Source organism: Protopterus annectens, chromosome 15.part0 (genome assembly GCF_019279795.1).
Source record: "Protopterus annectens isolate FY-2018-M chromosome 15.part0, PAN1.0, whole genome shotgun sequence".
In the NCBI taxonomy this organism is placed as follows: domain Eukaryota; kingdom Metazoa; phylum Chordata; order Ceratodontiformes; family Protopteridae; genus Protopterus; species Protopterus annectens.
The window spans coordinates 558730549-558745450 of record NC_056749.1 but is presented as its reverse complement, the minus strand read 5'-3'; the positions used below and the strand labels follow the sequence as shown (position 1 = coordinate 558745450).

Below are 14902 nucleotides of genomic sequence, written 5' to 3'. Positions count from 1 at the left end.
TGTTGTAATTGCTGGATTTGATTACTTCTAGATTTTGTTTGTTGGTTGTTCTTAGGGATCTTTTGCTGCTGTATGGGTAGATAAGGTACTTTAGGGGTGGGCAGTTGTTAGGATGGAAAAAACATTGTGTGCAAATTTTAATTGGTTGAAAGTTAATAGGTTAGGCAGTTCCAGCAATTTTTTGGTGCAGTGATTTGCAGTGGTGTGATCTGTAAGGGAAGCCAGTGGCAAATTTTGCTAATTTGCTGTAGCAGGATTCCAGTTTATTTAAGTCTGTTTTCCTAAGATTAGTAGATGTAGGTGAGGCATAAAGAAGAGAGAAGAGTAAATGTGTATTGGCTATGGATTTTATGTTTTTTTTAAGAAAAGCCTTGACTCTGTAGAGTGAGCCTACTTTGATGTGTACCTTTTTGATAGTAGTTAGGTGTATTCACCGGGCTATATTTTGGTATTATTAGTGGAGTGGATGATGAAGGTTGGATGTAGATGGGTGTTTTTTTTTCTGTCAGTGAAGAGCATGCATTTAGTTTTGTTAGGATGAGGATACATTGTGAGTCGGAGAGGAGTTTTTCAATGTCAGGGAAGGCTTTTTGGCTGGTTTGTATGCATTCTGGAAACAGTGAGCTGAGCATTTAAGAAAGGAGTCTTCTGCGAATTAGATTTTTGTTTGCATGTTTGGAAGCTGAGTGGAGTTTGTTGGTGAAGATGATGAAAAGTAGTGGCTCGAGTGTAGACCCTTGTGGTACACTGACAGAGGGAGGCAGTAGAGGGGAGAGTTCATCTTTCCACTTCACTGCCTGTTGACTGTTAGAGAGGTAGCTTTGAAACTAGTTAAGGGATGTTTTGGGAAAGGTTTAAGGAGGCTGGCTCACTGAGCAGTTTCTGGTGTGAAACAGTATCGAAAGCTTTAGACATAATGAGAAAGATGGTGGAGGTAAGTTGTCCAAAATTCTGAATTTGTTTAATTGAGTTAGTAAAACTGGCAAAAGAGGTGGTGGTGCTGTGTTTGGGTCAAAGACCATGTTGGGATGGAGCCAGGAGTTTATTTTTTGTTAGGTAACTAAATAGTTGCAAGCGAATGCATTCTTTTAAGGATTTTTGCTAAAGGGTAATTATAGCTATTGGGCGGTAGTTTGTGAAATCTGTGGATGTGCCACCTTTATGCAGAGGGTTGATGTGTGAGACCTTCCACAGCATGGGGATGTACTGTTCTGTTATAGATCGATTAATTAGGATGCAGATGTGGTAGAAGATAGTGGGTGATGCTATTTTAAGAAATTCACTGGGGAGCTGGTCAGCTGCAAGAGATGATGGCTTTATTTGGACAGGAGTTTTTATGGTATTGGTTTGGATTGGTTTTATTGAGGAAGGAGTTTAGTTCATCTGTTTTGTGTGTGGACAGTGGAGAGGCAGTTTCAGTTTTTACATGTGATAGGATGGAATTAATAAAGTAAGAGTTTAACTGGGATGCAATGTTTACAGTAGTTTTTGTTGTGGATGAAGCTGGGGTAGTGCTGTGCCCTGCTTTGAGTAGGTGATTGATGGCTTTCCAAAACCACTGGGGGTTATTGTGGTGTTTTCATTGAATAGATGTGTGCTAATTTTTTTGTTCTGTCTAATTTATTCTTTTTTAAGGTTGTACATTTGGCAATATTTAAGGAGTATTTAGTCTCTTGGTATTAGGATCAGATTTTGTCTCTTAGTTTTGGAAGATTTAAGGTATTGTTGGTAAGCCATGGTGTTTGGATCTGATACGGATTTTTCTGAGGGGGGAGCAAGGCTGTTTAGTATTTGGATGAATTTTTTTTTTGTTAAAATATTGAACGTCATCATCTAGGGGAATATGTTTTAGTGGGGACCATTTACAGTTTTGCAGGAGGGTATTAAAGACTTGTTGACAGAATTTTTTCTTGCTATGAATGTATTTGTAGACAATGTTATTTGGAGTACTAGTGTGCTGCCTATATAAGTAAATGGGTAGCTGGTCACTTAGAAAGTCAGGAGACAGCCATGTTCATGTTAGAGGGAGGGTTTATTGGTGAGAAACCAGTCTAATATTGATGCATAATATTTGAAAAATGTTGTGTTTTTTAAGCATTCTGTTCTTTTAGCTTTTGACATAGGGTTCTAGTGTAATGTCACATGATTTTGACTGCATGACTGTTTGAACATTATTTAATGGTGGAATGCAAGTTATTTGTCAGTTCTGATGAAGTCCTGACTGCTCTAATAGTGAAAATGCTTAACTGTGATTTCATTAATGGATTTTACTGTATTTTTGAGTGTTTGGACTTACTTTGGCACAGTTTTTCTTGGTCACTGCTGCTTGTTGCTATACTTTCTGCTTTGCATTTTGGTGCATGTATAAGTGAGCCAACAGAAGAAAAACTGAGACTTCCTTCTCACAGACTCTTAATCCCTAAAAACTGCACCTCAAATAAACAATGAAGAACAATAAGGACAACAGTAAAACAGTAGCAGCTCCCCATGCTGTGGAAGGTCTCACACATCATCCCTCTTCATAAAGGTGGCACATCCACAGTTTCCACAATCTATTGCCCAATAGCTATACTTACATACAAAGCTATGTCAAACCCAGAGCTGTTTGACATGCTCCACTTAAAAAAATCCCAATCCCTCTGAGCTACACGCTCTAGGGACCTAAACCTTGTCACCACAATGAACAGAACATGCTGGAGGGATATATTCCTGCCCCAGAGACTTCCCATACTCTGGAACAAACTACCTATCTATATCAAACAAAGCTCCTCATTAGCACTCTTCAAGAAAAATTTTGATGATTGGATGGGAGAGAGGAAATTCACACTGGGGATCAGTTCTGTGCCTCTGCTTGACAGGGGCACAGGAAAATAATTTTCTTGGGTGGCAAAAGCCAGGGTACCATTTGGCTAGGCTTATATAGGCCCTAGGGATAATAGCCTAGTACCTACCTATAAACCTATGTTGTGTCTTTCAGCTTTTCCCGGTTAGGGGTCGCCACAGCAGAACTCCGGTCCGCTAATGATTGGTAGTTGATTTTTACATGCCGAGTTACCAGCCCTGACGCACAACCTTCAACGAAAGTATGCCCATTCATGCATGTCTCCACACAGAAGACACTCTAGCTGAGAATTGAACCAGACAGCGTCTTACTGTGAGGTGACAATGCTACCGCAGCACCACCACCGCGGGTACCTACCTATGAACTTATCATCTTCAAAATTACTAGTCTGATACTGTTGGACTCAGAAACCACTCTATATGAATAAACTATGTCCTAGACAAAAATACCACTATGTGTCATGCATGATGTCACCTTAACTACAATGCAGATAACTAGATTAGGAATAATAGACTTTGCACTTCCAGAGTCAGCTAGACGGCGTAGGAATGAATAAGGTATGGTCAGTTCTTTTGTCTAAGAAGAAGAACTGGATGGTTTAAGACAGATGGCTTAACTTTCAATGTCTCTAATACAAACAACTTGAACACCCACAGAGATAACCTTTCTGAAAGAATATAAGACCTACCTGGACAGACTCGAAGCCCTGTCACTATACTCAGTATCCTACAGAATGCCAAGAGGTGACCTGACATCCAAGGCATCCTCCAATCCATTACTGATGGATTTACTGGACATTAGCAAGTCAAATGGCATCAGAAATACTCAGTTTAGGTATTTAAGATCTCTTTTGCAACAGCAATAGAACACTTTGGAGGGGCAGGTATATCTCAGAGAGGATAGAACTGCTGGGGAGCAAACTCCTCATTCACATAAAACAAAGTTCATCCCTGTCCATATTCAAGCACAACTTGGATCTACAGATGGGTAACAGAATTTTTTATCTCAGGGTTGTCCCTGTACTACTAATGGACAGAGGCAGTTCCTAAATGCTTTATCCCATGCATGAGTCCCCTCAAATTATCTATAGTATGATCGCAGTTATTCTCAATGAGGGTTATATATAATTATTGACCATGGAATGGCTAAGGCCACTCTATAACCAGACAGGATAAATTATTTACAGCACAGAAAGGGAAATTGGCTAGCCTTAAAATGGCCCACAAGGGTAGATAGCCAAGTACTTACCTATGAACCCATGAACCCATGATGCTGCCTATGAAAGTGGTGGGTATTATCGCAGTGTAATCCTTAACATCAGCTCTCTTATTCAAAGAAGATGTTTTAAAGAGGAAATGCTCTGATGATTACTGGTTCACATAGGTTCATCAAGATTTGCCTTTTTGGTAGAAGCATGCATTTTTTGCTAGCATTCAAGATGATGATGTGTGTTTTGCAAAAACAAGTTTAGCCTGTCATATGGGAGCATTCAGATGAAGGAGAATATCTTAGTGTGTTCAAACATGAGCTCCATGCATACAGTGAATGACTTTGATCTATACCACTTTGTAAGTATGTTCTGGGACAAACAGCAACTCTGCACCTTCAAATGTAATCTGGGTTTGCAGTGAAAAGTAAGATTGTCATGTTTTAGAACTATAGCATTTGTTACCTATTTTATGTGCATGTGAGATAATCCAAAAAGTGGAAGCTTTGCTGTAATGGCACTCACTTTATTTGAATGCAACAATTTTTTTTTCTTTTTTTAAAGGTAGAAATGGTTAGCAGGACGTGTTGGTCATACTTGCCAGTGAAAAGCCTCACCTTATTTTGTATGAAGTTGGGAACAGTTTCGGCCTTGAAGTCATTGTTACACAGAATGCACAGGGATTTGACAGGTGAACCCGATGTTATGAGAGAGAGATGTTGAGGGCAGGGCACAGAATCATCAGCATACTGTCTGAGCTAGCAAATGAGACAGTGTCTACCTAGCATTCTGAATCAGACAGTCAGGTTGTTGGATAAAAGATATAAAAATAAAAAAGGTAGACCAAATGTATCAATGTAATCAAAATGAATGTAGACCAAGTGTATACATATCATAAAAATGAAAATGAACTGAAACATTATAAGTTTCCCTCAAGAGTTGTAAAATTCACTTAAAGTGAAATAACATTGTGCCTTGTCCCTATATGTCTTCACAAGGTATTGATTAACAAGATATTGCATGATAGCTTGGCTGCAGCTATAAAACATTTGAACTGATTTGTATAAAGTGATATAATTACGTTTCTAGCTTAGCACATAGTTGAACTGCAGGTTGACAGAATTTTCATGTACACAAATTTAAAATGGAAAATCTTGAATTAATCTGAGTAAGTCAGGCAATAGGGGTGCTTTTTTGTACATTTCACTAAGCATTAAGCAGTATATGAATAATTTAATTTGGTGACAGTTTTAACAGTTACACTTTACCTTAATCTGATCTCTAAAGTAAGATATTGATTGTTTTTAAAGGAAATTATGATATGCAGTTTAGTAATGTCTTGGAGGAGTTGTTTCCAGATTTGAGTGACATAGTTTCTGGAAAAAACATCATCATCATCATATGTTTTGTTGGGTGTGGAGTTTTTATGAACAGCTTTTCAGATAAACATAAGCTTGTAATAAGGCATTAAGCATTGAGGGGATGGCTGGAGGGATGTTTCTGAAATGATTGCAGTGGTTTGTAGGCATGGGACGGGCATAGTAATATGATTAGTGTTTGAAAGGAAAGCAGTTTAGGTTGATTAATATGATATAGTGGTGTGTTTCTGATACACAACCGTTGATGAATTTTGCTGTCCAACGTAAACTTGTTCTAATTTTGTTAGTTGGGAAGCTGAGATGCCCTCTTACGTTAAGCTGATACAGAACAGTTTTCTGTTTATTAGGGTATTGACCAGACTGGTTTTAGCAATAGGGATTAGGTAATAATGGAGTCTGTAAAGGCTCATCACTGTTATGTGTCATTGTTTGATTGTGGCTTGAAAAGATCTTCTAAGAAAAGAGTGTAATTACAGAAGAAAGATGGGTACTTGATACTAATTGTAAATTATTTGTAAATAGAATAATGATACCTGGTTTGTTTTTTTAATCGTCTTTTAATTTAGTGTTTCTGAGTATTTTTATACTGAGTGGTGTTGAAGAGAATTGAACTACCTTTGGCAGCATTTCAGGAATCAACAGTATGAGACAGGATGTTTTCAGAGCATGGAAGCATTGGTTTGGTTGTCTGTTTACCTATTAAGTAGTTCATGTCTGAATAAAACTAGATCAAAAAACTGCTCAAGTCTTGGAAAATATGAAACCACGGACTACCATAACTTCCACTTTATTCAACGCTTTCGTAAAAAACTTCTTCAGAACCAAAAGGAATATTACATCAAGCATTCATTTAAATACTGCACACAATTATAAAACATATGCTTCATGATCTTTTAAGAAACATTTAATATTGATGGCTTCATTTAACCCAGGAATATGTTTTATAATGTGTGTTATTGTAATGTACTCAATTATGCCTATTCTATAGTGCATAATGATGAATGAAGAGTTTGCTTTTTGTAAAGGGCTCTTTAATTATGTTTTTACACTATGTAATTGATTAATTGATTTTAATTGTGTGCAGTATTTAAATGAATGCTTGATGTAACATTCCTTTTGGTTCTGAAAAAGTTTTTTACAAAAACGTTGAATAAAGTGGAAGTTACGCTAGTCCGTGGTTTCGTATTTTCCAAGCCTTGAGCAGTTTTTTTATCTATTTTTTTGTTCAGCTGCTTTATCGACTTTTTGATTTTTGTCTGAATAAAACTATATTAAGCCCAAGACATGGTCATTGTTTAGATTTTGCTGCATGTTGTAATAGTAATTGGGCAAATTACTAATGAAAGACTTATAAAATAATACTGATTATTATTTTATAAGTGATTATCTAGGCAATACAATGAAGACAGATAATAAAAATAAAGGTATTGGCAATCTACTGATGTAACTTCTTCAAATAAAAACAAAATTACCAGTCTTATAGCAGTGTACAGTGCTGAACAGATTTATTGAAACTGTTAAGCATTTTCATCTTATAAACATTAAAAACACTTCTTCAGATTCCAAAGATTACATGTTAACACACACACACATTTCTAAAACTCAATTTGATCAATGATATTACAGTATATTAATGAAATTCATTGTCACTATAATAACATTTTATAAAAACATCTGTACTTTCCTAGTAATCTTAATAACATGTATCTCAAAGTTCTTACTTTGAGAGCACATTTAAGGGAAATAGTATTATGTTTACCAACTAGTTAACTATACACTATTTCTGAATTAAAATCAGCATAGCAGATATTCAAACAATACTGTCAAATACTGAAACATTTTCTAAAACCTTCTCTTCACATGCTAAGTTTATTTTCAATAAAGTTTAAATACTTGTAAATTCTATTTTGCAGTCTACTTTTGATCTTCCTAATGTAAATAACTGACTGCATAACTCTTACAAGAATGTGACTGTGCCATCAGGGTAAAGTATGGCCACACAATATATATGCACCCTCAGAAAATGCAACAGCAATAGTCAAAACATCCACACCTATATATGTCATTTGCTCTATTACTAATCAACCTTATTTTATTCACTTTCAGCATGTGTTTTAAGTTCAAGCATTTCTTAGTCATAAAAATGGGACAAAAGCCAACACATCTAACTAAATTCTCTTTACCCAGAACACATTTCAAGTATTGGGAGTAATATTTTATGCCTACAGTATTTACATTACAACTGAAACAAAATGCTAAATGCAATTTTCACAATTTTATGATTTTGTACACCCATTTAGTGCTGTGCTCACTCCCATGATGCTCATGTAACAAAACTGATGAATATTTTGAGCATCTGGCATCCTTAATAGAACTAGCTATTATACTAATATTATATAGTGTTTGTTTGAGTATCGGGGGTGGTCTAGAGTATAGAAAAATATTTAGCAAATGAGTCAACTGAAATTAAATGTATCTTAAGCCCCAAGTTTAAATGAGCACATCTCTGTTAAGAGTGCTGCCAAACTGAACTCTTTTATATAAGTTATTTCAAGAATGTCTGGAATGTGTTGACATTTTTTTAATATGTTTTATTACGAGAATGACTGTCATGAATATAATAAGACATAAGTGGTCACTGGATTGTTTGTATGTTAACATGAAAGCATTTTGGTTCTGAAGAAGCCTTTATAATATGTATAAGATGAAAGAGCTTAACAGTTTCAATACATCTGCTCAGCATTGTACTGTCATGTAAATTTAATGCTTTTAGTTTCATTATGAAGACTAGTACAGAAGAACTCTAATTTATTTATATCCTATTATAAAGCCATTTACTTGGATTTACACTGACTGCAAAGCAAAGCTGAATGTCAGATTATATTATACACAGTTTTATTACTTTACTTGTTGCTGTCCTATCTACAACATTTTACTACAAGTCATAATTGAATAGTAGCAGATGGTGGTTTGTTATTTTTGTCTACCTGTTCTGTGGTTTCTGTTAGTATGCTCCCATTTTTAGGTTCTGTATTAGTCTGAGCTCAGGATGTTGACATCAAAATGATAAATACAGTCATAGTAGTTTCTTTTTATCTCCAACACAGTGTGATGTACTTTTGCAACTCTTTTCATATTTCTAGCTATAGCAAGGTATACAAAGACAAAAACTTACCGTCCAGTTAGTTTCTTTGTTGCTTTTGTATTTAATGTCAAACTGAAGACAGCTCAGTTTCATGGTCACATTCCAAGTCAGTTTTAGTTGGTTGTTGCTTGTATTTGTAACCACCAGATTAAAAGGGGGATTTGGCTTCACTGCAAATGAAGAAAAATATATACGTATGAGTCCTGCCACAATGCAATAAGTATTCTACAAGGATGGATTTGTTTCAAATCTAGCAGGATTCTGAAAATACCAAACACATTGAAAAAAATTATATGTCTATAACTTGTTTAAAGGAAGAGTTATTCTGGAGTTGTCTCATTTAAGATAGTATGAAAGAAGCAAAAGACATTTTTTTAAGAAATAGGAGTACATGGAATATGTATTACAGAATATGTACTCCTAAGAAAGTATATTCGTTACAAAGGTACTGCTAAAACAATGATGCAGCAGCTTACTTACTTTCTAATTGGCTCTTGCCAGATGAGCACATACAGAAAAGATAAAGTTGTGCTTTTTACCCATATTAGTCCTGATGTGTGTTACACCTGCATGTACATCAATTCTCTGAACAAGCCAAAGATATATAATCATGAGATGGCCGTGCCTACAGATGACTTATTTGTTAAGATATTAGTATTATATTGGACTGCATATCCTACAATTTGCAGTAATGTGTGTACTAGGCAGTGTAAACATTTTGATTCTCGGGTTCACATTTCCCAGCAGATAATGGTACAGCTCAAATCATTACTGATGCATCGGAAGCTTTAGGCAAACATTTTCTTGTCTTTTGAGAATTCTGATATTTAACGGCATCTCTTTGCATTAAATTGTCCATTTGTTTTACTTGTTTTATTTGTTCATTTTTTAGACTGATCAATAGTCTCATCTGACTGATAACATAGTGGGCAAAAAGAAAAAAATAGCAATTGTTTATGAAATCTTATGTAACCCTGTGAAATTTTTCATACATTAAGACAGTAGCAACTAAACAGAGCTGCTGATTGTCTGACTTTGGGGGAAAAATAAAAATAATGACAGTTTACCAAAGTAAGATTTTACACATCACACCATTTCCCCTTATGGTATGGTTTCTCTAACAAAAAGCGTTGTCTTCTGAAAAAAATAGATTGTTATTTTCTTTGGGGAGCTAGGTTCTCCCTACACAGTTTTCCCCTTACTTCCAGAAATACATATACTTTTCTCTCAGAAGGCCACATATCAGAGACATTACATAATTTCTTTCTTCCTGCAGTCCTAAGTGGAAGAACCTTTTTGGATCAAAATGTTGGATTTTTGGCAAATATGTTTGAATAAAAATATTTAAACACAGTACCTACCCTATGTGATGTTTATGGAGCTAAGATGGTCCCAGCTTCTAACCTGGCAGGTTAAGAGTCCTAAGACAAGACATATTTGGTGCCATAGACATTGCACCTTTCAGCTCATAATATTTCCTTAAACTTTTATATTGTTGTACAATGAATGTAAGAAAGAACTCACTACATGCACAGTAGAATAATGGTGGTTGCAACACTGTAAATGAATGATCATGGCACAGCTCAGACAGCCGCTTAATCCTATAAAAGTATTCCCTTCCCCTTAATTATTTCTACTTCTACTATGTGATTATTACAAAAATCAAGTTTTTTTAATGAGTCTTTTCACAACTTCAGCATAAGCTGGGAAAATCAGAAAGAAGTTCAGACAAATTCACAATGCTTCCATGCCAGCCTAAAATAAGTTGTAAAAAATGCCTCAATACTGTAATTTTTAGCATTTGTTTGAAAAATAAAATAGATTTCAATAATATGGCCTTACTTGGCCAAATGTGTTTATTTCCATAAAAAAAAAAACTGACATGAAATTTCTGGCGCCTGGTAAAGCACCTTGATCTAACATCTGTGACTGATTTCATAGTCATGTCATAAGGCCTAAGGCAGAGCCACATGTTCTTGATGCTCAGGTGAACAGACACGTTGAGCTGTTAAGTGATCAGTACTTGGAGATGAGTCAGGTCAGAGGAGTGCTTAGAATGCAAATCAAATTTTTGACATGGGGATGAGTTGTTCTTGCATTCTTAACATTAAATTTATTATATTTGAGTTGGGAATAAAACTCTATTGATCACGTCCTTTCAATTTCTGTTTTTTATGAAAAGAGTATTAGTGCAATGGCAGAGTTTAGAGAGAATGTAGCCTTGTTGCTTAACATTTACATCTTTGCCTGCCTCCTGTGACTATGATATCAGGCATGCCCTAAGTACTGCACTCCCACTGGAAACAGATATGAATAAAAATTAGTATCTTTAAGCCAGAGGTCACATGGTTGTTATACCTGATACAGAGGACTGTCTGCAAATGAGGAAGGAACAGGAAAGGAATGAAGCAGGGAATTTCTCTACTAAATTCTACACAACATATTTATAATTGGCATTGCTATGTTTCATTGATTAGGCAAATTGTATCAACCTCTAACATAATGAGCATTTTAACTGATTTTCTGGTAAAGTGGCCAAATTAACTAATCAGTTTATAACTATAAACACAAGTTTTCAGCCATTCAGGGTTGTACATTATTTTCCTGAATGGAGAATCATCCAATCATAGCCAAAGCATATATTCAGATATTGACATTATTACAACTGCAAATAATAAGCCCTAGTGTCATGATGAGCACCTCTGCTTATCCAGTAATGTTGATCAGTAGAGTTATTAATGTCAGGATATTAACATTTTAGCAAAATACATAACTTTTATTTGGTTTAAAATGCCAATTCAGTAAAATGATTAACAGTTCAGTTACCACAAACACATTGACACAAGACTTGAGATGCAATGTATTATGGGACATCTTGATTTATAAAATGACTATGCTGCACGGTAGCTTTATAGTGGCAATGGATATATTACACACAGTGTATAGAAACTACTTACTTATCCTCATACTCCCCTTCAAAATAACATAAACCTGTCTGTGCAATTTTAATGTACAGATGTGTACACAGCAACCGCACACATACATTAAACAAGCTGAAATGATCCTCTCAGAACATATATTTAATTTTAGAAATGCAATGAATACAATTTCTTCTAAAACAGCAATGTAAGAGAAACATCATTAGCAAGATGCATACAACAAGGAAATATTTATAGCAAATCAGTACTTTGGCTTCCTGTCCACTGTGTGTCATTCATGTAGCACAGGGTCTTGAACTGGACTAGAACCTGTGGAACGAAAATATTACACAGATGGTTATACTGGGCATAATTATTTTTAAAATTGTTTTGCAAGGCAGTTTTAACAGGATTAGGAACAGTCACACTTATCTGGGTTACACGACGTCTGCCATCCCACATTGTGGAATTTAAGCTTCTGCTTTTCGTGGATATTGAGTTATTGTAAACTTTTGAAGAAGAGGAACACTGTTACTAAATGTGGAACTGGTTATTCTTAAATCAACCACTTAGGCTTTGTTTTCTGGATCGCTGTCTTCAGATTGATGCTCATCAGTAACTATTGTAAAATTCTTCTGATTTTGTCTAGTTGTGGTGTCATCTCCTGTTTGTAAGATAGGATCTTTATTCATTAATTTTCTGCAGTGCAACCCCTGTTGTGTTCCATTATTTCTCCCCTCTAACTTCATGCATACATGTTGACCAGGTTGAAAGATAGGTAGTGCTTGCACAGTATAAGGTTTGCCATAAAACATTTTGAATGAAGCTTTAGTTCTTTGCTCATTTTATTTAACTAAATTGTACAGAAGAGTTTTTGGATCACCTTTTTACCCGAACAGTGGTATATTACTACTTATTTGCTTCCAAGCATTACCCCCTGTGGCACTGTATGGAGAAGCTCAGTATGGCATGAGGATCTATTTTTGGGAATTTGTACGCCTCTCTCTGTTTCAACATTTGATTGAGGACATTATGTTTATGCTGTAGTATGAGGAAACTTTACTTGCCAACAAATACTTGGTAATCAGTTGATACAAACTGTGTATTGTTTTCTGTAACTAGTTCAATAGGCATTGCATATATTTTGATTATGGTCTTGAACCTTATAATTATTTTTTGGCTTATTATGGTTGGTACACATATTATCTGTATGTCACCAGAATAATAGCCCACTACTATGAGGTAGCTATTGCCTTCAGACTTACAGATGTCAACAGCTATCTTCTGTTATGTACTATGTGGTAAGGGTATTAATTAATGATGCTCATCTCTGTCATGTTTAACAACAATATAGAACTGACATTTTGAGATAAGTTTTGCAATGTCTTGGTTGATGTTTGTTCACCAGTCTGACATTCTGGCTCTTTGTTGAGACTCTGTCTTGATACAGCAGTAAGCCATCATACTCTTTTAGTTGTACTTTGATTGTGTAGTACTTACATGGAATATGTTCTTTTCATATCCAGTGATTTCTGCATCCATCTCAAATGGAACTCGTGGTCATTCCTGGTAGTTGAACTAGCTTTTTTAATCTTTGTTAGTGGCAAGTGTAGTTGTCATTATGCTGTGCTCATTGGAGACAGTGTATTCTTTGGTATCTGACAATACTTCATCATATGTAGGATTTCTTAGCTATATGACAATACTTTGTCATGTATAAGATTTCTTTGGTATATGACAATACTTTGTCATGTATAGGATTTCTGAATAACATGTCTGCTGAAACTAACTGTCTTTCAGGCTCAAGCACTGAACCTTTTTCATTGTCATTAAAACTATTTGGTACCTGGATGGCATTTTTCTAGAGCATAGGAACTAATTGGTGGAACCAATTTTTTGTGGTCAGACTGAAGTTAGAAACTGTTTAGTCTTAATAGGTATTAGGAGATTCTTCCATCTGGAGCAATGTTGCACTTAGCTCATTGCTACCACTATTCAAAATCTCAGTTGTCAGTGGCTGCACTGGCACTGGAGTGATTTCTTAATGTTTATTTTATTCTATTGAAAGCTTGGGCTTGAGCATTTTTCAGTGACCAGGATACATTTTAATTTGACACAAAAAAAATTAAGATATCTGGCACAAACTTGCCAAGAAGTTGATCGTGCTTAAATCTTGTCTTAACTAAGTTAAACATGATGGACTTTAGTTCGCCTGCTGTTCTGACATTGCTTGTATCTTGTCCAACTTCAGTATTACTTATGCTGTAACCAAAATACTAGAGCTCACTCTTTCCTAAACAGCATCGTCATGGTTTAAATTTAAAGCAGAATCTTTAATAGTTTGAAGCTCAGTCTTTAACCATCATGAATCTCTTTATTTGCACTAAATACCAATATGTCTTCCAAATATGTCCTCCATAGCAACAACAAAAACCATCAAGATCCTTAAGCAACTCATTCATTTTGACAGCACCTTAAATCAGACTTTTCCTAGAGTGATAAAGGCTGTTAGTATTTGGTGATCTTCATTTAGGTGCACTGTTCAAAACTTACTGGAAGTATTTTAACATGGAAAATACTTTAGGACTGGCTAGCTTGGGTGTTATGTTTTCTAGTATAGGCAGAACAAACCTTTCATATATACCCACAGAATTAAGTTTCCTTAAATCAGCACATTTTTGGTGCATACCACTCAAAAACGTGGTGTAAAAAATCTGGACAAAACCAAAAATAACAGTGGATGGCAGAAGACCAAAAATTAGGGACACGTTTTAAATTTGCTCTTATTAACTTAAAACATTTGCTTGAATAATAGGTACTGCATTAGCATGCATTTTCTGAAGCATATGAAGGCTGATACTCAGATGTCGGTCACTGTTGCACAACTTTGGGGGTGTGGCCAAGATGGCAAACTGCTAACAGCACAAAGTCTTAGTTCTGCTTTATGTTCTTTTTTCCTGAGAGGATTTTATTATACAAACTTAACAAAAACTTCTTTCATATACATTTTGAGTATTTTAAAAAAAACTTGGACAACTATTTGAAAGGAAAATCAAGTTTTTATGTTTTTTTCTTTGATTTTATTTTCCTGTCAGAAGTTTTATTGACTGTTGTGACAGACTGAAACACACTAAGGTGAACTTTCAAGATAACTCAGTGAAAAAGGAACTACAGTCTATATTGGGCAGTAACTCATTCTATTTTACTAAAATTGGCTCTTTTCTTTCTAGCTCTTTCAGAATATTAAAAGTTACAAAACAGTGTTGTCCCTTGTCACATCTATTATCTGGTCTAGCAATTGAACCTTTCACAAACTTTATTAGATATAAAAGCAAAATTCATGGATTCTCGATAAATGAAAGTTATCCCTGTAAAATTAATTAATTGCAGATGCCATTTTAATAACAAATG

At 35.3% G+C, this 14902-nt stretch overlaps 1 protein-coding gene across 3 annotated transcripts in view; it reads right to left on the bottom strand.

The window, feature by feature from the left end:
* LOC122789919 (cytokine receptor common subunit gamma-like) overlaps window positions 1-14902 on the bottom strand; it is a 1562088-nt gene that overhangs the window by 222551 nt on the left and 1324635 nt on the right. For all 3 annotated transcript variants that reach the window (XM_044057381.1, XM_044057379.1, XM_044057380.1), the window contains one exon: window positions 8604-8743. In XM_044057381.1, the coding sequence (XP_043913316.1) occupies window positions 8604-8743 (140 nt within the window). The remainder of the gene's footprint in view (window positions 1-8603; window positions 8744-14902) is intronic.